The sequence below is a fragment of the Urocampus carinirostris genome, chromosome 5 (genome assembly GCF_059441175.1).
Source record: "Urocampus carinirostris isolate Australia breed hairy pipefish chromosome 5, RoL_Ucar_1.0, whole genome shotgun sequence".
Lineage (NCBI taxonomy): Eukaryota > Metazoa > Chordata > Actinopteri > Syngnathiformes > Syngnathidae > Urocampus > Urocampus carinirostris.
Genome location: NC_142353.1, coordinates 25,122,067 through 25,149,675, shown reverse-complemented (window position 1 = coordinate 25,149,675; position 27,609 = coordinate 25,122,067). Strand labels below are relative to the sequence as shown.

The 27,609-nt window shown below is 40.6% G+C and overlaps 2 protein-coding genes and 1 pseudogene across 2 annotated transcripts; 2 read left to right on the top strand and 1 right to left on the bottom strand.

Annotated features, from left to right (window-relative positions):
• Positions 1 to 7,439: 7,439 nt before the first annotated feature.
• On the top strand, positions 7,440 to 17,092 carry znf367 (zinc finger protein 367). The gene is made up of 5 exons (XM_088336300.1): positions 7,440 to 7,980; positions 10,519 to 10,669; positions 10,798 to 10,917; positions 12,600 to 12,738; positions 15,271 to 17,092. Exons 1-5 carry the CDS (start codon positions 7,708 to 7,710, stop codon positions 15,488 to 15,490), a joined length of 903 nt encoding a protein of 300 aa, XP_088192426.1. The 5' UTR covers positions 7,440 to 7,707; the 3' UTR covers positions 15,491 to 17,092.
• On the top strand, positions 12,124 to 12,239 carry LOC148365866 (U2 spliceosomal RNA; annotated as a pseudogene).
• A 3,282-nt stretch (positions 17,093 to 20,374) lies between the features above and the next one.
• avp (arginine vasopressin) lies at positions 20,375 to 27,252 on the bottom strand. The gene is made up of 3 exons (XM_088335125.1): positions 27,117 to 27,252; positions 21,372 to 21,576; positions 20,375 to 21,280 (listed from the first exon to the last, which is right to left on the bottom strand). Exons 1-3 carry the CDS (start codon positions 27,237 to 27,239, stop codon positions 21,144 to 21,146), a joined length of 465 nt encoding a protein of 154 aa, XP_088191251.1. The 5' UTR covers positions 27,240 to 27,252; the 3' UTR covers positions 20,375 to 21,143.
• Between the last annotated feature and the right edge of the window lie 357 nt (positions 27,253 to 27,609).

The window sequence follows — 27,609 nt, the reverse complement described above, 5'->3', positions numbered from 1 at the left end:
CGTCTGAATGCGTGTTAGGGATGGGAGTGTATTTGAGACAGTTGTAATCGAACTTTGTGTGTGGGGGTGTGTGCCAGCTGGCGATAATTGTGCGTGTGTCTCTCTGTATGTGGATGTGTGTTCTGTTCGGTTCGGTTTCTCCTCCGCTCGCTCGACCCCGCCCGCCGGAGTGAGTGTGTGCGGATGATTTCTTAACTGTTTAAGGGCTGGGACGACGTTGTGCGGAGGAGAGCCTTTGTTTCTTTTTGTCTGTTTTGTTTTTCGTTTTGTTTGGCGTTGGGAGGGGAGTTAAAGACGTATGGATGAAAGATGGAGTGACTGCTTATTCTCGCGGGCGAGGACACAGTGGTAGTAGAGAGTGGTTTAACGGCATGAGGGGTTTTGGGAGGCAGTGAAACCGGGATGAGAAAATATTGCGCGACTGGTGTGTGAGATAAGTGTAAGATACTTACGTTACTGGGGAATACATTGGGATGAATGATTCGTCCAGCGCTTCGTCTGCGTATGGCCTCTGATTTGTGAGATCTTGTTCCGTTAAAGGTATAGTTTGGGTAAATTAAGAAAACGATTTGTCAAGCATTTTCAAAAGACAATAAGGAGCAGATTACTCGATCTTGAGGAAGACCATGAAAAATTTAAGAATTTAATTGCTAAGGTGATGTCTTCATGGTCATTTAACCTAGACTAAACATCCGAGTTTGTAAACATGACCGATTTAACAGGATTCTGAAGTCAAACGGACTGTTGAAAAGGGCTGAAGATGGACAGAAAAACAAACAAAGAACAAACAAAGACGTTCACTCATCCGTTGTCTGCGCCGCTTGTCTACAGCAGGGTCGTGGGGACACTGGAGCACATCCAGGCTGTCCTCAAACAGTGAGCAGGGGGCAATCTGAACTGATTGCAGCCAGTTTCGAGGAGAAAGAGGAGGAAAACTGGGCACGACCAAGGTCAGTGATAAGGCTCATGGTCACATTCCTGCTGCAGATTGCGGTGGAACGTCACAATGGACTGAGCCAGACAGCCAAGGCCGTCGACGAGGCGGTGATAACGAACAACACGAGTCTGCATTGAATCACGTTAGGATCTTGTTGATTGACGTGGTGTTTACAAATCTGAGGAATATTGATACGTTTGGATTGTAAATTATTTTATTTTTAACACAGGAATACTGCTAAAATTGTATTTTGAATCTGCTTTCCAGGAAAACGGTGATGTGTCTCCAGATGCAGGAGCATCAGGAGGATTATTAAGGAGAATAGGTAACAGGGGAATACCTTTGTAAAATAGCTGGAGAAATAAGGTTACAGGTCTCCTATTTACAGGCCACGGTAGACGGAGTGCTCAACCAGTATATGAAATCTGTGCAGAGAACAATATCAGGAGCAGTTCCATCAAAAGATCTAGGTGCGGAAACAGTAATAAAGTTTTTGATCAGAGAAGTTATTCCGCGATTTGGTATACCGTCTGAAATAAGCTCAGATGGTCGTAATAAGCATTAGTTCAAAAGGTCGTGGAAAGAGTAAATGGAATATTAAAATCAAAGATGAACAAGATCTGTGTGAGTACTAGGCTCAACTGAGGGGATGCGCTACAGTTAGCGCTGATGAGTTATCGCATGCAGACTCATTGGATCACGCATTTAACACCGCATGAAATGCTAACAGGCAGACCAGCGCCGCACCTAGGAGGTCCCTACAAGGGACCGCCACTTGAGCAACTACAAACTGAACTGAGAGACTGTATGAGACAATTGACGGCTGTCAACTACCGGCTGGTTAAGAGACGAGGGTCCAAGGTCGAGCAACCATTGAGGAAGAAGGTGGTCCCAGGGGATCTCGTCTACATCAAGGGTTCGACGAGAGTGGAACCAACCGAGGCGTAAGGGACCGTACACCGTCGTGAGGGCAACGCCGACCGCAGTCCAGGTCGAGGGCAGCTCAACCTGGTACCATCTGAACCACTGTACCAAGGCTCACGCTGCCACCGTCAATGGGATCAACCAAGATCAACAGGGCAGTAATGTTAAATTAGGAAAACAAGATGTGTATGATAAAGTGGTGTGTGGTAATGAGTTGTTTGATATGGTTGTTACTAGGGGCAGAGCTCGAGAAATCGCAACGGCGAATGGAAATCGCGGGTCCGGAAGTGCAGACCTTGACGCATCGAAAAGACAGCAGCCCGGTTAAGTGTGACATTACTGTACAACATGCCAAAACGGTTGAGAATTTGGAAAGTACAAGTACATTTTACCTCATAAAGGGCTCATTGGCCCTGAGGTATGGAAACTCGAGAGTACCAAAATTAAATTATTACAAAAAAAAAAAAAAATAAATAAAAAAAAAAATTGGAGATAAGACGAAAACGTGTAAAATATAATTGGTAAAATATGGTGTCATGAGAAACATGCACTCAAAACCTTTTAAAGGGACAGTGTGTATAAATTGACCCCAAGATGTCTCTGCATTGTGTAGTGCAACCGAAATAAAAGTGCTTAACAGGATAAAAGAGGAGAGTCACAGTGCCCAAAGAAGCACTATTTTCTTCTAATTATTGTGTCATATCCACTGCCTCTAGGTGATGCTCATCTTATGGAAACTCTAGTAACTCCAGTTTACAGTCACGTTGTCACACCAGCAGTCCCTGTTTTGGATGTAAATTACTAAAAATACTTTATAAGAAAGCTGATTAAACGACTTAGGTTCACTATCGAGACATTTTTGATAGAAACTCACAGGAAAAAACTTTAACCCAAAACTCAAACAATTTTGATTGGGTGGGTGTTAGGAACTATAAACAGGACATGCGCATTTTACTCCATTGCCCAGCGCCTGTGCTAAAAGTAAATACTAAATATCTTCAGTTTTAGGAATTTTTGACATTTTCACAAAATTAACTTTGAGACAAAACGACAGACAAAATGAGCCTCAGCACTCATAAGTGACGGCGGGAGGAAGTCGAATTTTAAGTCCTACACCTCTATTGATATGGAACACTCAAACGTCACACAGTGAAATTAAATTCGCTGAAAGAAAAACACCGTAGAAGTACTACGACAGTAATACGGTAATGCAGAAATGCCACTAGTGATATACTACATAGTTACTGAACGGGTTAACATATCTTAACTGACAATTAAATTTGGCATGACGCTCCATCATCAAAGTGAGGTAAAGGAACGGAAAAGATATAGGTTCTTTCTAAAAAGCAGAATGGAAGCAAAGTTTTGAGCTGTTTATAGGTGATGATGAAATAAGTCAATATATTCTCTGTAGAGCGTGCCGTCTCGTTTGGTCTCATGTTATAGTCGTCATAGTTCCATTCCACTCCATTTAGTTATTAATATCGATACGACGAAACACACACACGCACACTGCTGTCGTCTTAATAAAACTGAATCGTCTCCGAGTCTCTGCACCACACAACACAGTCGGCACAATCCCACTCTCAGTCCACTCTTGGCGTCCATACTCATTCTCTTGTTGTTCATCACTCTCCTCAGAGCACCCAAAGCCTTGCTTCCTTGATTGAATAGAAGGACGTGTATAAATAGTGCAATTCACAATAGAAGACAAATTTGAATTACTGAAATTCCGAGTATTATGGGATGAGTCAGACGAAAGAGAGACGTGCAACCAGTCGGAGTGCCGACTGACTACCAGAAACCAAATATGCTAACGACAGTACGGACTAAAGTGACGGATAATAGGCCAAACCTTAACGGCTGGTGGACCACTCCAGCACCTAAAGTGATGATACGGACGAGAGTGGTAACGACACACCAAAGATCAGAGAAACCTACACCCACGGCGACAACCCTGAAGAGTGAGGTTACAACTCCGACGGCCAAAAATGAGTGCACTGCCAGTACGTAAAATTCAGGAAAATTGTGTAGAAAAGGAAAACCATAACCAAAACTCGGTAGTTGTGTAGGCGCATGGCTTCAATGTGCACTGACTTAATTAAACTAATTAAATTAAATTTTGTGGGCCATCTGTCTTGTCTTATGTTTTATGTTTGTTCAATGTTGTAAGTTTTTGTATTCTTTCCTGTATTCTTTTCTTTCTTGTCTTATATGGTTGTCCAGCGCTGGCGTGTAATCGGCCCACGTAACTGAAAGAAATAACAGAAAACTATCGAAGGAAAAAGAAAAAGGAAGAAATACAGTGCTCATTGAAACGAGAAAAACGTTTTTTAAAGAGTATGACGATTTGAAATGTGTTGTTTTGGATGGAAACGATAGCACATCTCGTTAGGCCACACCATGAAGAGATGGAATAGTGACAGAAAACGAATAAAAATGTTTCGTTTTACAGTTAAAAATTGGAGAATTAAGGAAGTAAAGACGAGGAAATAATCCAATTGAGTGAATTGGGATAGATTAATGTGAGTTGAAGGCATGGTTATAAGATCAATGCACGTCAATTTCACATTAAGTAGGCGAAGCTAAAATAGTAGATTTAGTTGGTTTGGTAAAGAAATAAAATGAGAATAAGGTAAAATTAATTGGGATGGTTATATGTCAATTTCCCATTTGGACTAGTGGGCTAAAAAGCAAGTGCTAATATTCAATATTCAATATTTATCTGGATAACTCCGGATGAGGCCGCAGACTGGATTAATTACATTTATTAGTTTATTACAACCAACGACGTTTTATTTATTACACTAACAAGGCCTTTAGTAAAATAGGAGAACGTCATGATTTTTATCTGGTGGCATTAACAGTCGGGAAAACCTACACTAGATGATGGAGCATCTGAGGGAATGGACACATACAATGATCTGGACTAAATGAAATATCTAATAGTAATTTCGGTTGACACACAACACACAAAAGCGCTAGGAATAAAAGCTACAAATATGTTGTTTTCTAATTGTGATTCTCTTGTTGGTATGTCACACTGCCGGGGAGTATGCTGCTGTCTAGGATTGTCAGGATGCATCGTCGCTTCCGGGTTTTGGGCTGCATGGAAACTGCGCGTGATGCCTGCTGGGATGAACACTCACTCCAACATCTGACTTCACGACACCCGTTGACGAATACGATAATGAATGGTCTTCAAATTGTTCACGGGGGTCAGGCCAAAGGCCAATGTGTATACTGTATCACTATCCAGTCATGCACTCATCTTGAAATGTATCAACGACTGTTACCAAAATTTGTTATCACTTATCAGTTCAATTATTCATTTACCTTTATCACGTACCGATCAACCGTCGACGGTCCACGTGTATAATCCAGTATGTACGGATAAAGATAAATGAAGGGGGGGGTTAGTGCATGGGTCAGATGTTTGGAGTGTTGGGGGTTTTTGTAAATGAATCATGAACAATGAAAGTTAGAATGATCACAGCAGGCTGACCGCCAGAATTTTATTTTATTTTCGATTCGCGTAAACTCTGTCCGTGTATTGATGTCTATGATTTGTAATACTTTACCACTACCCTGTATTAATTTTTGATTTTAATTTCTGTTCAGAATGGGAGTATAAACTCCCAACAGGGGGGATAAGGTAACAGAAGAAAAAAAAAAAAAAAAAAAAAAAAAAGGGGGGATATGTTGTAGAAAATAGACTCGCATTTGTAGAATACAGTTGCATACATTAGAAATGTAGAAAAACCTGCTTACGTTGCTTACAGTATTGAGGGAATGTTGACATCATTCGAGAAGATCCTTGACAAGATAGTCGAGTTTACCAAAATGGGCATGAGACCTACAAGGCCTTTCTGCAAGGACTCTCTGAGCAAACTGAGGCAACAACATGTCCTAATAAGGGTACGAACAACATGTCCGGGTTGATTACTGAGGACTAGGGCCGCCTTTTGGGCTGAAGCTATAAAAGCATTGTTATTTTTGGAGTTCTGTGAGTTCTTTTGGGATGACGAAATAAAAGGCTCCCCCTCATGGCTGGTTCCCGATGTACTTAATTCAATCACGAAAGAAGACTTAAAAGATTATCGAACTCACATTTTCTCCTACAACATTCCCTGAAAATAAAAGTTGACACCCCTCCCCATTTCACACCATAAAAGACAGAAAAAGCTAGTTTGCAAGTCGAGCATTTAGAATACAATTGTCTTTATTGTCATCTATTTCCAACATAGGGCGGCACGGCTGCAGAGTGGTTACCGTGTCTGCAGCACAATTCTGAGATCATGGGTTCAAATCCAGCTACCAGCCTTCCTGTGTGGAGTTTGCATGTTCTCCACGTGCTTGCATGGGTTTCCTCCTACATTCCAAAAAGATTCATGTCAGGTTAATCGGCCATTCACAATTGTCCTCGGGTGAGAATGAACAAGTGAGTTGTCTGTCTCTCTGTGCCCTGCGACTGGCTGGCAATCAATTCAGGGTGTCGTCCGCCCAATGCCCGAAGATAGCTGGGATGTGCTCCAGCACACCCGTGACCCTACTGAGGATAAGAGGTGCAGATAATGGATGGAATATTGATTCTATTATCTTGAAGACAAAGCTACTGAGGTGAAGCGTTTGGGATAATATTACAAATTCAGCTAAATCAGCATTAGAGGGAAAATTATTACTTGAGGTCGTTTCGGTTTTTGAGTGTGACTATAATCCACTATCGCTGGTTTAAGTTGCACAATCTTTCTTTTTAAATAAATGCTAGAAGTGGAAATTATTTTTTGTTTTGGGTCGGAGCTTTTAACTAGAATGGGATGGTGGCTCTTGAAGTCAGACTAGTAGAAATCCACTGTCATATCCAAATTGTTTTTATGCATCCGAATTCTTTTTAAATCCAAATTATTTTTATCTTATATCCAAATTATGTTTGATCTTTTTTTAATCTTTTATCTTTACAGTCAAAGTGTGTAACTAGAGTGCCACGTCCAATTTCGTTATCACAATATGTTCAATCCATTTTGTAACAATGATAATAAAGGTATATTCTATTCTAGTGAATCCCATCTCACAGTTATAGCCATAAAACATTCTGCAGAAATACACGAATAAGAATTAGGACCTAAAGAAATGTCCGTTTGTCTCTCTGTCAGTGGACTCTTTGTTCTGGGAGTTTCCTGTTTCACATTTTTACGTAATACTAAGCGCCAGAGATCCGTGGAGTGCTGTACCTTTAACGTAATAACGCAACTACAGTCCGGTGCGCGGGAAACGGCCACCATCTGCTCGCTGGTACTGTAAAATTAACCGCCTTTCATTTTGATTGGTTGGACCAGAGCGCGCGTCTGGGCCTCAGATTTTTTGGACCAATGGAGGAGGATAAACCAGAGCGAGCGCGGCCATACTTTAAACCTCATTGGGCAATACAGTCTCGACCAATCACATTTGCTGAGTGTTGTGACTTCCTGATTACTGCGGGGGAAATTCTCTAATAGGGCGATATACATTAATTCTATTGGTTGCCTTGTGGTTGGGAGGGATTCATGGACGATGATTGGTGCGTTCGCGTCTCGGGCGCGATTTTGCATCACTGTACATTCATTTTTGTGGAGACATGCCGACCAGACTGGACTTTTTGCACTAGGTTCTATATGAGCAATTTTTCTATCATCTTTGCGGATATTTGTTGCAATTGGGCGGTGTTATTATTTCTGTTTGTTGGAAATGAAGAATGTATTCAGACCGGACTAACACGGTGCGCCGTTTTAGTAAGGAATTGAACTAGCAAGTGGAAAGTCCCTCGGTCTGTAGTTCATCTTTTTCCAGTCGTTTTGGACATTAAAACGATGTCCGACCAAAAGCAGCCGCATTTAATATTCTGCAACGACTCACCGAAGGGAGTCCTGGTTTCCGTCATCAAGACCACCCCCATCAAGCCCAAGAAGGTGGATGCCATGACGCCTGCGAGCCCGGGATTCAGCGACTTTATGGTTTACCCTTGGAAATGGGGAGAAAATGCCCACAACGTGACGCTGAGCCCGGGCTCGCTGAGCGGGTCTTCGTCTCCAGGAGGTCCGGTCGGAGACGCAGACGCGGCTTCTTCACCGGAACAGATTAAGGTACTAACGTTTGAACTTGACTTGAATGGGGCAACTGCAGCCGGGGGAGAGAAATGAATGCAAAAACGCTATATTTCAGAGGCCTTTGGGGTCATTTAAAATGTAAAAAAGGGACGCTCGTAACTAATGGCGGTGACTTGGTAGGTTTAAATCCCTTCCTAGTTTGTGGAGCAGCTGCTTGCATCTATGACGTCTCCCCTGGCGCCAAAATGTCACCGGAAGTGAGTGGAAATGAATTGAATTGTTTTTATTGTAATAGAAATCAACGATGTGAAACATTGTAGACAACGATATTTCACATGGCACTCCGGCTTTAAAGAGAAACAATATATGTCTTGATAAATAGGCAAACATCTACAAAGTATTGATTAGACACAGGCCCAAGTAATACCAATAATGTGATTTTTTTTTTCCATAAGACAAGATTTATAGATAGATACTTTATTCATCCCGGTAGGGAAATTCACACATCCAGCAGTATCCTTGTGTTGAAAATAAAACAATAATAAAGTAGAAGGAATATAATGCATACATACTCAATGTAACGTGTTGATATTGAGTATTTAAATAGTGCTACATTAAATACACACTGTAATAAAAATAGGGTAATATGCAATGTGGGGGTGTGGTTTAATGTGGGCTTTTACTTCCCCGGGTGGAGTTAAAGGGCCTCATAGCATGAGGAAGAAATGATCTCCTCAGTCTGTCCGTGGAACAAGACTGTGACAGCAGTCCGTCGATGAAGCTGCTATTCCGTTTGGAGATGAGTTAAGATAGGTGCATTGTAACCGCAATGCAATAACACTTGGCAGCAACCAATAAAAATCCAAGTCGCAAGATAAATATTTTCCCAGTTTGCCTCCTTGTTTACGGTTGTGACAGCCCTGGGAAAGAAGTTGTCTCTGAGCTTGTTGGTCCTTGTCTTGAGGGACCTGTAGCACTTACCTGGGGGCCACAGGTCAAAGAGGTGGTGGCTCGGGGGGAAGTCTTCTAATGTTGATGGCTCTACTATGTCCTCCACACTGGGCAGAAAACAGATGAAGATCTTCTTGGCTGTGTTGATTGCTCCCTATATGTTTTTCCTGTCCACTTCTGTGCTCCCAGCATACCACATGGTGACACCGAAAGCGAGAATGCTTTCCACTGTAGCTTTGTAGAAGGACACCAGCATCTTCCGTTCCAGGTTGTTCCTCCTCAGAAACTTTAGAAAGTGGAGTCGCTGCTAGGCCTTCGCCACCACTACACTGGTGTTGGCGAACCAGGAGAGATCATCAGAAATGTGCACACCCGGGAGTTGGAAAGAGTGAACTAATCCCACACAGATGATGAGTGGGGCTTGGTTTGAGCTCGCCAGCCTTAAGTCAAGTGAGACTTCCTTGGATTTTGTGGTGTTGAGAATTAGTTTATTTTTCGAACACCACGTTGTCAGCATCACCACTTCCTGTATGCTGTCGCAACCCTATCAGAGACCAGTCTCACCAAGAAAGTGTTGTCAGCAAACTTCACAATTGTGTTTGCAAAATGGGTTGTTAACAGTTATGAGGTATGCAGGGTGATCAGTAGAGGGGCGCAATACACATCCTTGGAGGGATCCGGTCCTCAGAGTCAGGTTGGAATGACATGGCGGCCGACTTTGACATTCTCCAGGCGGTAGTAGTGCCAGATGTATCCCTGGGGATAATCTTAGCCTGGTTGTTAAAATGGTCTGGAGAAGGATGCCCGTACACTAGAGAATATATCACTGTGATAACGGAGCCAATCTAAATTTAGCCTGTTCTCATGCAACCGATTTGAGGTTAAATTTAGTCAAAATGAAATGATCTGCATTTATATATGAAATGATCTGCATTTATATAAAGCTTTTCAAGTCAATGACTTCCCAAAGCGCTTTACAATGTGCTCCACATTTCCCAATAGCGGCCTTGTATTGCAGCCATGTAAGATGCTAACCAAAAACGTATGTAGGCTTAATCTCTTATCTTGGGTTTGTCAATAACCCCAAGTTATATGTATATGGGCATGGTTCCTCTCTGCAGATTACTGAAATACAGTGTCTGTTTTTAACCCCTGCCTGCATTATTTATGACAAAATGAGCCTCAATCTTAAGTAACTGCAGGAGGGAGACAAATTTATAAGTGGTATATTTGTTGATATGGGACACAGGCAGGCTCTATCATAATTATTATTTTATAGATTTTATTTATCGTCAACCAGTGAAACAAAATATGCTAAAAAATTAGATTTTTTGTTTTTATGGAGAGCGGGTTTGGGTGTTTTGTTAAATTTTTGTCTTAAAAATATGTTGTGGCTTTTCTTTTTATATATTATATTCATAAATATATATACCATTTATTTTGGGTGGCTCTTTGAGTCAAAATGGTTCCAGACCCCTGCTCTAGTGTGACACGATGCAATCCTTATCTTGTACATTTCCTTTAAATACCCATTTGACTGTCCCGTTTTTAGACAAACCACTTTTTCTTTGTGTATGCTGTCATTGCAAGTTTCTGATTTAGTTGTGTTTGGGTTATGGTCAGGACGGCATCCGCAGAGGGCGCCCTCGAGCCGACACCGTCCGGGAGCTGATCAACGAGGGGGAAACGTCCTCCAGCCGAATCCGCTGTAACATTTGCAATCGGGTCTTTCCGAGGGAAAAGTCACTCCAGGCCCACAAGAGAACCCACACCGGTGAGTTGGGTGTACAAAACACATTTGAAAAGGAGGGGCAATGAGTTATACGTTCAAATGTACATGTGAATTAAAAATGCACCACTTTTATTGAAATCATTGATCTGCTCGCCCTCTCCCGCTTTTAGGTGAACGACCATATTTGTGTGATTACCCTAACTGTAGCAAGGCGTTTGTCCAAAGTGGTCAGCTGAAGACTCACCAGCGTCTGCACACTGGAGAAAAACCCTTTGTGTGCTCAGAAAAAGGTTAGTCATTTAGAATGAGTGTGTACCACATGGTGATGACGTGTGATATCTGCGTTTTTCCCAGTTGCTTCAACATAACAGGTGTTGCGATAGATATTTACTAGCTTAAGCATAACGGGGTAAACGGTGTTTTTCATTACAAAGAATGTAACTAATAATACTGACTAAGTCCAGTGATTCACATACATAATTGGACTAAGAGGTTTCCCATTCTCAATGGGCTAGACTATCTTATTTACATCTAGCACTAATGCCTCACATCAAAAAGGTCCAAGTAGAAAACCAATTATGTATTAGGTATAACAAAATCAAGCATTTTGCTGATTTAGGAACCCAGTGATAAGAAACAGCATCCGAACCTTTAGGAATTTTTTCCATTTCTGGGTCAAAACACCATCAAATGTGATCTGATCTTTGTCAAAATCCAGTGAATAAAAACAGAGTCTGCTCTAACTATAATCACCTAAACAGTTATTGTTTTTCATTTTATAGTGGGCAATGCAAACAATGACAGAAAGGGGAGGAATAAGTAACTTCCCCTGCCTTAGAGATATTAAAACCCCACCTCTACCAAACAAATTGTCATCACTGGTGTAAAGAAGAATGGGCCAATGGGCATTCTATAGTCATTAAAATATGAAGGCTATAAATGTTAGGGTGGCCTTAGTTAAAGAAGACATTGTATTTTTTCTGTGTACTTTTGATAGATCAGATCACATTTGGTGGTGATTTTAAGAAGAAATGTGAGAATTTTCAGAAGGTTCAGAAACTTTTTTAGACCCATGTATAAGTGTTTGTTTTGTTTTTCTATTGATCGTTTTCCCTTTTTTATTTTTGTTATATGAGATTAGTGATCACATGTGTCAAACTCATGGCCCGCGGGACAACTGTGACCCGCCACATCATTTTATCTGGATGCAAGAGCTCAAAATGTCGGAGCGTCTAATAATTATTAAACTCGGAGTTGCTTCTTATGAAGTAGTAGCCACATATACATATCAATTATATTTATGAGTTACATCAGGCCCGTTGAGGACCACTTGTATGCTGATGTGGTTCTTAATGAAAAGGAGTTTGACACCCTTGGTTTGGATGATTTTGGCCTATTACAATTTGCCTTAACTTTCGAAAAGAAAGATCAACATTTTGCCCATTTTCTGACACTGGACCAAACCACTAATGCAAACGCACATAACGCGCACTGCGTAACCTGGCCTGTTGGCCTTTTGATTTTTGCATTCCGGAGATGGAATAAGAGCTTGCTCTGTCCACTCCACGCATCGGCCCGGTATTGCAGTACCTCCGGGATCGGTGCATTCGCAATGATCGCAACAAGGCTTTAGGGCTAGGACCTTAGCTTAGCCTTTTGGCTGAGAGTAAGTGTCCCGGCTCCTAGGCTTTGTAGCGTATAATGAACTGACCGATAACGGATAATGAATAACGAAGATAGATCAATAACCCTTAAAAACCCCAAAACCCCCACTAATACAATTTCATAAATGTATGTTTTCTACATTTTTTTATTCAATTAATGTTGTGCTTCAAAATACAAAGAGTGAAATCAATTTATTTTTATTTTATCCTGTAATCGAGGGAAAAAATGGAAATCTGACTGATTATTCAAATGTTTGTTGCAGCTGTAGTCCTGAGGTGTTTTACCAATTATGCGTTTTTGTCATCAGAGTGCGGCAACCGATTCACGCACGCCAATCGTCACTGTCCCAGGCATCCCTTCTCCCGCTTGAGGAGGGAGGAGCCTAAGGAAGGAACGGGCAAGGCGCAGTCTGTGGACAACAAGGCAGTGGCCGAGTGGCTGGCAAGGTGAGAAGATTTCCACCTGGCTAACTTGGCCGGAGGTCAGCACCCTGCTGGTCTTTAATGCTGCTGAGTGGCAGTTTTCTTAAAACGTTTATTAATTCAAAAAGATGGGGGAGGGAACTACATTTTGTATTGATGTTTTTTTTGGGGGGGGGGACAGGGGTTCGCAACTCATCATCTCATCTCATCAGCCGTACCGCTTATCCTCATTAGGGTCGCGGGGGGGCTGGAGCCCATCCCAGCCATCTCCGGGCAGTGGGCAGGGGACACCCTGAACCGGTTGCCAGCCAATCGCAGGGCACACAGGGACAGACAACTCATTCGCTCATTCACACCTAGGGACAATTTGGACCGGCCAATTCACCTGAAATGCATGTTTTTGGAACGTGGGAGGAAACCGGAGTGCCCGGAGGAAACCCACGCAAGCACGGGGAGAACATACGAACTCCGCACAGGAAGTCTGGAGCTGGATTTGAACCCACGACAGGTTCCCATGACATGAACTGTGCCGCACAAGCGCTAACCACTGCGCCGCCGTGCTGTCTCAAAATGTAGAAAGAGCTATAATGGACCAAAGAAGAAAAAAAACATGTTTGGAGCTTCAAAAATTAAAAGCTTTATGTAAGCCTTATAAGGAAGGCAACATTGTAAACTCTGATGCCTTTGCTACCACGGCTTTGACCAACACCTTTATCATACCAAGGACTCTTCAAACTTGGATGTGTCAAGCAGGTTTAATTATAATCAAAAGGGTGGATCAACAAATAAAGACAAAAATACATTACAAAATGTACATTTGGCGTCTGTCCAAACATATGAAACAAAAGAAATGCGTCCCACATCCCATTCTGATGAGTTCCATGTTCGCGAGTTAATTGGCCTATTAGAAGAATAGAAGAAAAATAGAATAAACCTTTATTGTCATTGTTACAAAATGGGTTAACATATTGTGACAACGAAATTGGGCATGACACTCCAGTCACACATTCACAGTGAGGTAAAAAACCCAAGAAGATAAAGGAACAGAGAAGATAAGGTTATAAAACAAGGAGGATAAGGTTATAGTTATAATTTACACAAAATTTACACAAGAAATGTTGGCATGTAGGATGTTACATACAGTTTGGTATCGTAAGGGTTTGTGCAATATGCATTTGGTGCAAAAATAGTAGTCATAGTGCAAGAAATAGATATATTGCAAACTTCACCCGTTACCGGCCCAATTCTTTATTGTATACAGCAAACATAAATCCGAAAAAATACCGTAAAGTTGTACCACACAAATAAGTCAAATGGCAATGCAACTCCAAAATGAAAAGATTTCCAATAACTCTGGGATGGTAGAAAATGACTTGTTACGGTTTTCTGTCTCGTACATACCGAAAGCACAACTTTCTGCTTTACAAAAATGACTGCGCACACCGGTGCACTGACCTAAATGCAATTCTAAATGGTGCTGAGAAGACACAATTCAACCAAACAATGAATTGTTTTACATACAGAACATTGCAAGACAGGACAGTACATATATACTGTATGTATCTATGTTTATTGGAAAACATTAGGAATGTTTATGTAATGTTTGTCCTCTTACAGAAACAATCTAATTTTCCATTATCAAAGATTTTTGAAAAAGCGCCAGGGAGCCACTAAAGAGTGCCAAAGAGCTGCATGTGGCCTCAGAGCCGTTTGTTGATGAACCCTGCTGTTAAATGTCAAACATTACAAAAAAAACTTATCACGTTTTTCAATGCTGTGAAAATGTGTTGAATAATTATTATATTTCAACAAAGGGTATGACTATGTGATGAGAAGGAAGATAAGCTGGTATGAGTTTCCAGGTGGGAAGTGACGCGTGTGGCAGCCGTTTTCTCTTTTATATCAAGATGTAAAAGCACTGGATAAAGGCTGTCCCCTAAAATGCAGTCCAAGGCTTGGGCTCCTACCTGGAGATCTTAGCTGCAATGCAAAGCTCCGGAGCGTCTCTCTTCCGCTTGTTTGCCACTTTCTCCTCTGTCCCCTGTGTTAGAAGAGTGACGCCTTTTAAAGGGACAGTGTCACAAGCCAGACAGACAACCAAATGTTACCTTATTTCATAAATGCATTATGTGCTGTTTTGCATTCTTTTGGTTGCCCAGATGTGTTATGCACGTTCCATTTTGATGTTTTTGTCAAAAAAAGAATGTCATCAAAAGTTCATTTATTTATTGCATTTCTTTAATTTTATCAAAGCAAAGAAGAATATACTGGAATTCATTATTATTGTAATGAAGTTATACTTCAGGCGGTACCCTACTACAGAGACGTCCCGTGGTGCATCTTTCTCCACAGGATGCACTGCAGCCAACTCATTTTGATAGTATGCTAATATAACTAATACAGAACCTTACAGCATGTGCTGCGTTTACCTCAGGGATTAAATGAAACTGGTTCCATATGGCTCATTTAACATTTTCGGTTGCTGACCCCTGAACTCCGACCCTTCTATATCAGGGGTCTCAAACTCCCATCAACTTGCGGGTGTTTCCTTTGCAGATACTGGCAGACCCGAGAACAGAGAGCCCCGCCTGGCGCCAAGCCAAAGGCCCAGGACAAAGCCGGTTCACAGTCCGACGAAGAGAACAACGAAGAGGAGCCGCCAGAGGAGGAGAAGGGTGGCCAGGGCGGAGCTGCCAAGCGGCGCCTCCAGGAGCAACGTGAGCGTCTCCACGGCGCCTTGGCGCTTATCGAGCTGGCCAACAACCTATCGGCCTGAACGCCTCGGCCCCTCGTTCCTCCTGGCCAACTCCAGTCCGCCTTCCTCGGTAGTGTGCTGCAGCTAGAGTACAGATCTGCTTGTTTCTTCTCGACTTCTAAGAAATTACGTAAGATTAGAGTTCACAACTTTCTGCCCAGCATCAGTCCCTCTCCTCTCCAGGAAGGCACAAGCTAAAGCACCTTATTCAGCTTCCATTCATCCTTTTAGGCTGCTATAGTAGATATAGACTGTATGAAGAATGTCGACTGTCTTTTAAAGGCAAACAAAGAGTACTTTTTTTTGGTTTGTTTTTCTTTTGCACTTTGACAGTTTATAAAGGAGTGACTGTAAATATGGTTTTGCGAACAGGGTGTGTGGGTAGTCGCCAGCATCTCAGTTTCCCATGAGAACTGGGTGTTTTGTTTGTTTTTGTGTCTGCAGACTAATTCTTAGGTGTTGATTCCTTATGGTGACCATTGTGAACCTAATCCACTGTGAGCATCTGATACCAGTTTTCCACCAAGCAATGTAGGGCTGTGGGTACTTTTTATTATGTTTGTATGTTTGGCAGGTTTTAGCTGGTATTGTTTGGATCTGGTTTTTTAAACGTCAGTCAGGCTCGTGTTCTCACTGCAGGTGGTGAGATGGCATCATAGAAAGCCAGTCATAATCGACGCTGTTTTATATTTTCAACATGTTCAACTGGCTCATAACAGTAAAAAAGAGGAAATGATTCTTTGAACAATCGAAGGACTGCATTGTCCATCACCGCTGCAGCATCATGCCCTGTTTAGCACTTGCTGTGAGCTCTCTGACCACAATGAATGATAAGTTAATATCAATAGAGACGATCCAATTCAAATTCCGTGAGTGGACCAGCGATAGCCGAAGCGCAAACCATCATTGGGTCTCTATTTCATCTAACTTGCTTGGTGGAAATCACTGGAATTTTCCCTTTGGCCAGCTTTTATTTTAAAAAGAATCATTACTTTTAAGAATCCCATTGCCAAATGATTCTGATGAACTAAACAGCGACGTGGTCATCTTAATAGAAAATAAAGTTCTTATTTTTTTAGAGTAAAGTTACGAGTATGCTCACAATGCTTTGGATATCTTTGGGTGAAATGGCTTTTGTTTCAAACTGATTTTAAGTACTTGCTTGGGTTTTTCTTTTAAAGCTACACTACACAAAATACTGTATCGTTCTTTGGAATAACCCAACTTCAGTTTTGTTTTAAGAAGAAATGTATTTTTATTTAAAAGAATAATTCTTTGTACATTCAAAAAGGGCCCGCATTGTTAACAATTCACCAAATGTTTATCCTACGCGATTTCTGAATCTTTTCTACCCTTTTAGTCTTTTTGTGTGAGTGTGGTTTGAGAATACGATGACATCTAATATATACAAATTGTTAGACTAATTATGCACATTTACCAAGTGTTTGGGGGTGACATTTTAGAGCGTATTCCTCAGTCCTCTTCCTGTTTCCTATAGTGATTCTTGCTTCCTTGTTATAGGTTTGTATAATATTTTCACCAAAAGCGTTGGCGTTTTCTAACAAGTTGTACACTCTTATAACGTTGATGTTTTTAATAAACATTCACAGATCCTGAATCAGCCGTTTTGTGTGTGTGTGTTTTTTTACATTCCTGATTTCATTGTGACTTATTGAGTAAAACAAGGTTTGTATAGTCCACGGCATCATATCTTTTCATGGATTTTTTTGACTTAGAACTGTCGCTTGCAGGACTGAAAAATGTCCCCAGAGATGAGTAAAAGCTGCCGTATTCAGTTGGATATGAGGACACGTTTATTCTGGTACCAGAAAAGATGAACATGTGGTAGAGTAATGACAATTTAACAAAAAATGAAACAATTTTTTTCATCAGGTAACAGATGCATAACATACGGTGCTACTTCATTATCATCGGAACAAAATACTGACATGTTTGGTTAATAGTCAAAGTAAAGAGCATTTACTATAGCAGCACAGCTATGTTAATCATTAACAAATTGATTATAGAATAAACTAATAATTGATGTGAGGGCATTAATTTGTGCAAGATATTTGTCCAAACAAGTGTGTAATAAAGTTTAATGCATTTGTCTATTAATTTAAAAGAACATTGTTTTATTTAGCATCTCTGAGTGGTTAAAAGAAACTATTAATTCATGGAAAAAATATTGATTTAAATAAAAAGTAAATATAAACTTGCTTTTTTGTTAAATAATTGTAGGTCTGGAAATTTGTATTAATTTTACATTCATGAGCCTCACCTAGGGGGAGCTGACGTACAAGTCCAACATCTTGCTGCTATGAGGAGCTAAAAACCTTGCAAAAGTGTGTGGCAGGGGGGATATGAGAGAACAAAAAGGTGGGTTTTGGTCACTGTGAGTCTCTAATTTGTATTCGTGTCATTTTTAGCACTCGTTTTCGGGACTACAGAATACAGTTACTATACCTAAAACAAAATACGCACAGTCCCTTTAATAACCGAACCCGGTTAAAAAAAAATTGGCGTTTGTGAATCTGTTGGTGATTTATGTATTTCTTTCTAACACCAAAAAATCTATCAGAAATGCGGAAAGATAAATAGTTTGTATGAATGGCTGAACCCACCTGGCAACTTATAAAAAAAATTATTGGGCAATATGACCTTCCATGGCTGAAATGAAAAACGAATATTCCCACCACGTACTTTCATTTCCGAAATGTCCTTTCAAATTTACCTTGTGAGCAAAGTTGCCAAGGATTATGGTTGCCAAATCTAGACGTAACTTCTCTAGGAAGTTTTATAACTTTATTTAAGGACACTTTTTCTCGCAGTGTTCTTGGGCTGTAAAGTTCATATCCCCAAAAGCAGCTGCTGTTTATACACTGCCCCTTATTTTAAATTTCTTTTTTTTTCTAAATGTGGGCATATGATATACATTTTAGACATGTTTACATGATGGTCATATACTTAGATGAGTCACTTTTTTTCTCTGATCTGACCTGTGGTTTTAGGTGTTTATGTTAGTGTGGAATTCCTGATTAACAGTTTTGATTGCTAGTTCGAATGTACTACAAATACTTTTGCATAAAAGAAATAATTTGAATGCATTGGTTGAGTCATTTGAATCCACACGTAAATCATTCAAACATGATGGTGGCTCGAATTAACAGAGTCACATTTTTAAACTCTATGCTAAATCAGTAGTTCTCAATATGTTTTAGTACTGTACAGCTTAAAGGTGTATTGTGTATTATTTATCTCATCCTGGTGGTAAAAAAAATGAAATTATTAAAATAAAAACAATATTAATGTGAAAAATAAGGAAATATACATTATTTTAAATAATCGTCGGTCAACAAATTCTTGTTTATAATAACAGAATGCTCACCGAGAGGGAGCATGATGGTCTTCCATTTTGCTGCTACGGGTACCCCAAAAAGCAAAAAACCTTGTGAAAAGCTGGGGGAAAGAAGAGAAAGAAAACTTGCACTTTAGTCACCTTGAATCTCTGTAGTTTTCATTCCTCCCTGTGCTTTGTAGAACTCGTTTTCATTTGCACTACACAATACAGCGACGTCTAGTGTTCAAATATTACACGGTGTGCCTTCAGGGTGGCTTGCATTTAAGTCAACAGTTGTTTGCAGGTGACACTGCTTTGGTGGCTGACTGCAGCAGGACTCAGTGCTTTGGTAGTGGAGTTTGATAGAGTGTGTAAGAGAAGTACTCTTAAGGTGAAACCAGACAAGTGCAAGGTAATGAGGTGTTTGAGAGGTGGTGAGGTAGGTGGATTAGAGATTTTGTTGAGTGGGGTAAAGTTGCAAGAGGTAGACGGTTTTAAGTATTTTGACTCGTATGAAGCAGCGGGTGGCGGTTCGGAGGAGGATGTGAAGGAAAGGGTGGGTGAAGGGTGCAAGGCAAAGGATATTCTGAACGAATCGTTCAAAAATTAGAGATCCGCGAATGGATGCAAAGCGAGGATTGTATGAAGGTGTGGTGGTACCAACAGTGATATAAGGCTCAAAAGCGTGGGGTTACAGAGGAAATGAGCGTGGTGGGATAAATGTCTCTGAAATTAGATGTTTTGTGTAGTTTGTATGGAGTGACACAACTGCATTGGTTAAGGAATAGGAGGTAAGGAGAAAAACGGGTGTGGTTAAAATGTTCTGAGCTTGTTTGGACATATGGAAAGAATGTATGAAGGGCGTTTGATTAAAAGAGTATTTTGTGCAGAAGTGGTGGGAAATCGACTGTGAGAAGGCCCAAATATGTTTGGATGGATTGGGGGAAACATGCTCTGGTTGTGAGGTCAGTTAATGAAATGGATGCAAGAGTGCGTGCAAGGGATGGATGTAAATCGTGAAGGATAGTTAAGAATGACTGACATAAAACTTTTCAAAGGGCCACCGTGTAATCTTTTACCACTATATGCCGCTGTATTGTGTGGTGCAACAGAAAACGAGTGCAACAAAGCACAAGGAAACATCAAAACTACGGACATTCAAAATGACCAAACTGCATAATTTCTCTTCTCAATTTCTGCCCAGCATTTGGCAAGGTTTGTGTTTTTTGTGTGTACCGGTAACAACAAGATGGCAGACAATAATTAAGATCCCTCTAGGTGAGCCTCATGTTATGTAAAATAAATACAGTATTTCTGGCTATGACGCTGTTTACACAATTTCGCCACTTCACGGATCTGATTGGCTAAACATTCTCCACGCTTATTATTATTTGATGGTGTAAAAAAAAATCTTTAAACAGTAGTTTTATTTGTTAAACAAATACTTGAATCATTAATACTTAAATCAATAATTACGCCATCAAATACATCATTTAAATAAGTGTTTGTATGTGTTTTTGTCATTTTCCAGTCTGCATGAGTTTCTCAGAGTTAAAAAAAAAATGCAATGGGGACAAATTTAATTGTTTTGCTTTTTTGTTACAAATGCACAGTTGATAGACACTACAAGAGATTACATCTCAGTGATGGAAAACAAATAGTGAGGAGGAAAAAAATGAATACTCGTTTTTAGATCAAATCTTGAATCTAACTATGAGACTTCAAAATGGCCCCAAGGCCCCAAGTAAAGCCACACTTTTCATGACATTAATTTAATTGCCTGTCCCGCTTGAGAATGTTTTCCTACCATGTGGCCCCCGAGCTCAAATGAGTTTGAAAACCACCGTCCTTCTACACAGTGTATGAGGCATCAGTTATCTAAACAAATATAACACACTTTTGATATACTCTACATGGTTTTATTCCACTTGAACTCAACAGTCACATGTCACATACATATACGTATTTATCTTCAAGTCCAATATACTGTAAAATATTTGCTAACATCATTAATTTGTTCACACTCATTGGGACCTGAATGTTGAGGTACATTGGGAGTATACTGTAGTAATCTTACAATTTGTTCATTGTTATGAACCATTAATGTTTTGATCGTCTCTCTACGCCAGTGGCTCACAATACATTGACCAACCAAGCATTCAGTGCTCTTCCACTAAACATCAGAATGAGGCGGGGATTTTCATCTTCGTACCTTAGTAAAATAGGAGCCTTTACTCATATGAAGGTTTAGATATCACTGACTTAAAAATATATATCTATTTTGAGGTCTCGAGACTTAAAGGCATTAAAATGAATAGCTTGGAGGACTGTGTTTTAGTACTCCGTCTGTCCCCTGGTGGCTACATGAAGAAGGCGCAGAAGCAGCTCTGCAGGCAAGTTCCCTGCAGAAGTTTGACTGGGATTGTCCGTCTCGACCTCTGCCGGGCAGGAGGAATCAACTGCACAACTCTCTGGTTGAAAGAAGGAGGGACATCCATTTAATCATTGACTAAACATACAGACAAACACTGAAGAACATTTTCAAAAAACAATAACCATTACCAGAGTTACAACAGAGTCCTGAAGCAGCACAGTGGCCCCCCTCCAGGCCGCATGCTCGGCCCCCAGCCTGGCAAGGGGTGAGCAAGTAGTTCTCTTCAACGCAGTGAGTTGTTTCCGGGGAGCCCAACAGGCAACCAAAGCCGTCCACGCAGCAGATGTTGGGTCCGTAGCAGCGGCCTCGTTCTCCGGGGCCACAGGACATGCACTACGATGCATATATGCAAAAGCATATAATTCATTCATTCATTAACTGCTCAGAACTACAAAAGGAGGAGACAAGCAAATTTCGAGGTCTTATTGGTCAAAAGTAGTGATGTCCCTGGGGCCCCCAAGGAAGAAACAAGGGCCCTGGTAGATTGGATGTTGTGGTGGGGGAGCTGGCAATGTCGCATTTGTCGGATGATTTTTCTTGAATATTAAAACATCACATTGTCACGTTCCTGCACTCTTGTTCCTGTATCTCTATAGATGATCTCTCTATCTAACCATACTCTCTCTCTTTTTCCCACCTCTATCTCTCCCAACCTTACCTTTTTTGATCACTCACTTCTTGGTTCAATTTTCTGCATCACAGCTGCAGTCACTTGTCCTGATTTCCCTCCTATCATGACTCTCCCTCATTTGTATTTAACACTATGCCCCATTGGCTCTGTGCTAGCTAGTTTGTTGCCTTCTTTGTCAGGTCCCAAGCATTCTTGTTTCACCCTTTTCGTTTGTGCTTTGTACTGAACCCTTGCATGGCCTTCTGGATCATGAGTACCCCCTGAAAAATTCTTGGCCAGTCGCCTTTGCTGATTGGGTTTAATGGACCACCGACCCCTCGCCTGCATCTTGGGGGCTCGATTGTTGCCACAGCACCTGATTTTCCATGTACCTAACCCTGTCCGAATAAAGACCTCCGTTATGACATTATCTGCACTGTCCTTCCGCATCACCCCAAGGGGGTCACATTTACAAATGAAATGATCTGCATTTATATAGCGCTTTTCAAGTCAATGACTTCCCAAAGCGCTTTACAATGTGCTCCACATTTCCCAATAGCGGCCTTGCAGCCATGTAAGGCACTAACCTGCTTATTGGGGGTATTAGGGGTTCAGTGTCTTACCCAAGGACACTTCGACATGTAACACTGAAGAGCCGGGATTCGAACTGGGATCCCTTGATCCCAAGACGAGCGCTCTACCTCCTGAGCTACTGCCGCCCCTGTATTGTATTGTAGTTGCACTTAGTTAGAATTACTTTTTAAAACAAAATACTATATTTTTATTCATTTTGGCCCTCCTAATGGTCCTATTTGGACGAGCTAGTTAGTGGTTAGACTGGTACACAGTAGGGGGGGTGTCTAAAATATGACAAAATCTTTCATGCGATTTAATCCACAAAATTGAGACATTTTTCGTTGTTAATAAAATAAAAGAAAATAATTTAAGAATAAGACGGAGTAAAATGGTGTGTCACTGTTTTGCACATCTGCTTCACAATTTTGACTAGGTTCAATTGTAACCACCAGTGGAGTTTTCTTCAGTTTCTTCGAAAATCCTAAAACATGTGTAGCGCGTTGATTGACGAGTCGAAATTGTTCCTGTGTGTGAGTGGATTGTTGTTTGTTTCTGTGGGCCTTGCATTCAACCAATCCAGGGTTTCCAAAGCCCATTGCATAAATGCTGGGATGGCTAGAAAATGACCAGCTGACATTCTGCTGGGACGGGCTTTTGCAACCATAGAGAGGATAAGCCACTGAAAATGACAGACTGATGATTTTTTGGGGGTAAACATAAAGTAAATCGGGCAGCACGGCGGCGCAGTGGTTAGCGCGTGTGTGGCACAGTTCTAAGGTCTTGGGAACCTCCTGTGTGGGTTAAAATCCAGCTACCGGACTTCCTGTGCGAAATTTGTATGTTCTCCCCGTGCTTGCGTGGGTTTCCTCCGGGCACTCCGGTTTCCTCCCACATTCCAAAGACATGCATTTCAGGTGGATTGGCCGGTACAAATTGTCCCTAGGTGTGAATGAGCGAGCGAGTTGTCTGTCCCTGTGTGCCCTGCGATTGTCTGGCAACCAGTTCAGGGTGTCCCCTGCCCACTGCCCGATGATTGCTGGGATGGGCTCCAGCACCCCCGCGACCCTACTGAGGATAAGCGGTGCAGCTAATGAGATGAGATAAAGTAAATCAAAACAATATAGGGCTGGGGTCTCAAACTCAATTTATTCAGTGGCCGCCGGAGCTCAGGTCAGGTCAACCTTAAGCCAAATTCGGGTTTTCTAAAACAAGCTCGGATAAAAACATTCCTATTTTAAAATATCATTTTTAAAAGCTTTCTTACACAAAATGACGTATAAAAAACAACAACATTAAGAATCCAAATAAAATGAAATAAATCAATTAATTAATAATCACTCAATTCATAATCGTTAGGGCTGCACTTAAGATGTGTATAATTCAGTGCCTTGGAGTGATAAAAAATGTAATTTAAAAAAATATATAAAAATTGATTCAAATAATTTGCAAAAATAAAGGAACTGGCGTACAGATGCACACTTTTTTAACACTCGTAGATTGAGAAATTTCCATTTATTTTACATAACACGAACCTCACTTACAAACTTGTACGCAATCTTGCTGCTACAGTACCCAAAAAACAAAAACCTGTCAAAAGTCTAGGCAAAACAAATAGGAAAAAATTGTGCTTTTTAGTAACCTTGAGTTTTCATTTTTACTTGTGATTTTCAAGCACTCGATTTTGGTTGCACGACAGAATACTGCAACTTCAAATGGTCAAATAATACACACTGCCCCTTTAACGTTCTTAGTAAGCCAAGGGTCTCAAACTATCATCCTCAGGGCGGCAAGTTTGAGACCCCTGGTATAGCTGCTCCAGTTTTGAACATGTTTGAACCTTAAAGACTGAGAGGAAATTTACAAGCTGATTTAAACAAGAAATTAACATAAATAGCTCTAATTGTTATAGGTTCATCTTTCAATTTCTCATTACGTTTATTAGAGGTATCGCTGACAAATATAGATGACAAAGAGACAATTAATCGGGCTTCGTGGCTTCTTAGACAGTAACAAAGACAATCATAAACCACACTAACTAATTACTACTACTCCTTACTCTCTTTATTTTCTTATCCCTCTTTTCCCCTTACTCTTTTACTTTAGCTGTTCTGATGTCAAACAATAAGATATGCACTTTAAGGGACAGATATTCGGCCTCCTCCTGGCTTTTGGGGGCCCAGGCAATTGGCTGATTTTCATAACATAACTGGTAGGTTTTCATAAAACAGTATTTCTTCAGCTATGTTTTTATAAGCAGAGATAATTCAAAATACTTGACATATTTTGCCATAGTTATAAGGGCGCTCCCTTATTAAATGCATGTTTGTAGTTTGTGTCATTCATATTTCATAAAATATCGAGTGATTTTGATTAATATTGCACGATTTGCATTACACGTTTTGTAGCAGTTGAGTGAAAGGTGGAGTATGCACACTCATGCTCTCAGTGGCACTATTCTACAAGGTCATCTTGATAGATAGATAGATCGATAGATAGATAGATGGATCCAAATTTTCCTTAGGTGTGAATGAGCGAGAGAATTGTCTGTCTCTATGTGCCCTGTGACTGGCTGGCAACCAGTTCAAGGTGTCCCCTGCCCACTGCCCGAGGATAGCTGGGATGGGCTCCAGCCCCCCCGTGACCCTACTGAGGATAAGCGGTGCAGATAATGGATGGAAGGATGGTAAATTAGTGCTCAGCGAACACACGTGTGTTTAAAGAAATTGCATTTCATATTTCAGAAAATATCATAAGTATAGGTGGATTTCTGTTACTTGTATAATTCTATAGATTTGTAATATATGTTTTATAGATATTCAAGCCTTGAGAAAAAAAATTGCTATGCATGACTTTGTTATTATTCCTAGAGAGTAAGGAGGACAAGGACGGGAAAAGAAAATAACCCTCAGAAAAAGTAAAATGTCAGGACCAGAACGGAAACGGGACCCAATTGCGTTACGTTTCTCACAAGTTTTATTGGAGAAAAAAGAAAGGGCTGCGCCCACGATCCGGTGTTCGCTGGATGCGGGAAGCAAGTCGCTCTCGTACTCGGATTGTGCTCCGAACGCGGAAGTGGATCTTCCGTAGCGAGCATCGGCGGTGTCAGGGACGGGAAAACAGGTCATAGCCGGAGACAGACGGGAGCAAAAACAGGACAGGTAGGAGTCAGGGCTTGCCTATTATTCACTGAGGTTCGCAGACGGACTGAGCACAGGGGATTGACAGGACGAAGTTGAAATAGTGACAGGGAGCTTATCAGAACCCACGGCGGATGGCGCATAATGAGCGGGCACTGCTGAGTCACATCAGTAATAATGTCAGTAAAATATATATTGTGATTCAAACAATGGACTAACAACCTATTGTTATAATGATGTGATATATGATAATGTCTTGTAATGATTTATAAAAGAAGTATTTTTAGCGACGGGCTTCTTATAAGCCTTTGGCTTCAAAGGGTCATCCCTTTTTTCTTTTCAGGTGATTTGTTTATTTTGTGATGTGATGTTAGATAAAATCGCTTAAAAACAAGTTTTAATCATTTAAAACTACTTAAATGTTTTGTAAATAAACCACATTTTGTGTGAAAAAACGGTACTAAATGAAAAACTAACAAAGAATATTTTTTTGGGTGTTGGTGTGGACACGTACCCCCTGTCCATGCCAAAAGTACGCCCCTGGATCTTGGCTTTTTTTTAAATCAGCAAAAAAATCTACAAATGTAAAAATGAAATGCAAATAATAAAGTTGTGTGCACCCAAAAAAATTGATTAGTAATCACAACTGTATGTGAAGAGAGGAAATAAAAACTGTACTATATGAATAATGCTCCCCAAGACATCACATATACAGTAATAATACAAAATCATTTCCTCTGATCTGGCTCAACCGCCATCTTAATATTTTAGTAAGTGCAATGTCATTTTAGAAACCTTGGTGGGGATATTTTTAAAATGTGATCACATAATATTGGTGTGGACAAAACAAAGATTTATTGATATTGGTGGGGATACGTGGAAGACACATATCACAAAACTACACCCTTGGTTCTTGCCATTATTATTTTAATCAACGAAAAACGAAACACATGTAGAAATGGAATACATACCTGTCAACTTATCAGTTTTAGCCATATTTTACAAGTTGTTAGTTCGAATTATGTTTGCCATGTAAGAACTTTTGTACAGGAATTAAAAAAAAATACGCTGCTACTAATCAATTTAAATCATAGTTATTTTAAAATGCAATTTTCATGTAATGAGATGACAATCGAAATCCTGTATAGAAACATTTAGTGTACAATATAGGAATAAAATCACCCCCTTTTCCCCCACCAAACAACTTGAAACTGAAAAACGAACTACATTTGATATAATAAGCAACACTGAATTTACCGCAACTGGGGAAAGAACTAAGAAAGATGCTGAAATAATTGTGTTTTTTATTTGGTAAATGAATACAAACATGTTAACACAAATTGTGTTGTTTTAAGTATTCTCCATAGTCTGTGCAGCTGTGAGTAAATAGATTCCGCGTTGCATGTGTTTATTATCGCTTAATAAGACGAATTGCAATCATGTGTAAGGAGAGAAAAGGCTGCAAGGTTGTATGAAAATACAAATATTAAAGTTGTGCACAGCCAAAGAAAATCACAACATATGCAAAGGGGAAAAAAAGATAAACCCACCTGTCTAAGCCCAGTTTCAGCCAGGGCGCGTTTGCCCCCCCGGGGGCAGTTCTGAATGTAGCAAGCGGATGAGAAGGCGATGAGTCCCAGGACGCACAAAGGGAGCACAAAAATGCGAGCCATCGCTGCAAAAGTCTTGCTTTCTTGCATGTTGCTTCACTTCGACGCTCGCTTTTAAACACTTGAATGACAGATGCCAGTGACGTCAGAGGCGCGCGGGAGAGGTCGCGGCGGATGTGTTTGCGCATCGATTATCTGCACCAACGACGATTAATGTTTTTGTCTGTATTCAACATGCATCTATAATCAGTGTTACTGAAAAACAAAAAAAGGAATTACTTAAAGTTACTCATTACTTCAATTAAAAAGTAATTGCGTTGCCCACCGGATTAGTGACACCCAAATATAGAGTGTTAACCTCACTGTTGGATGTAATCTGGGTTGGGTAGGGTTACTTTAACTTGATTACTTTCAATGACTTTTGGATTACTCC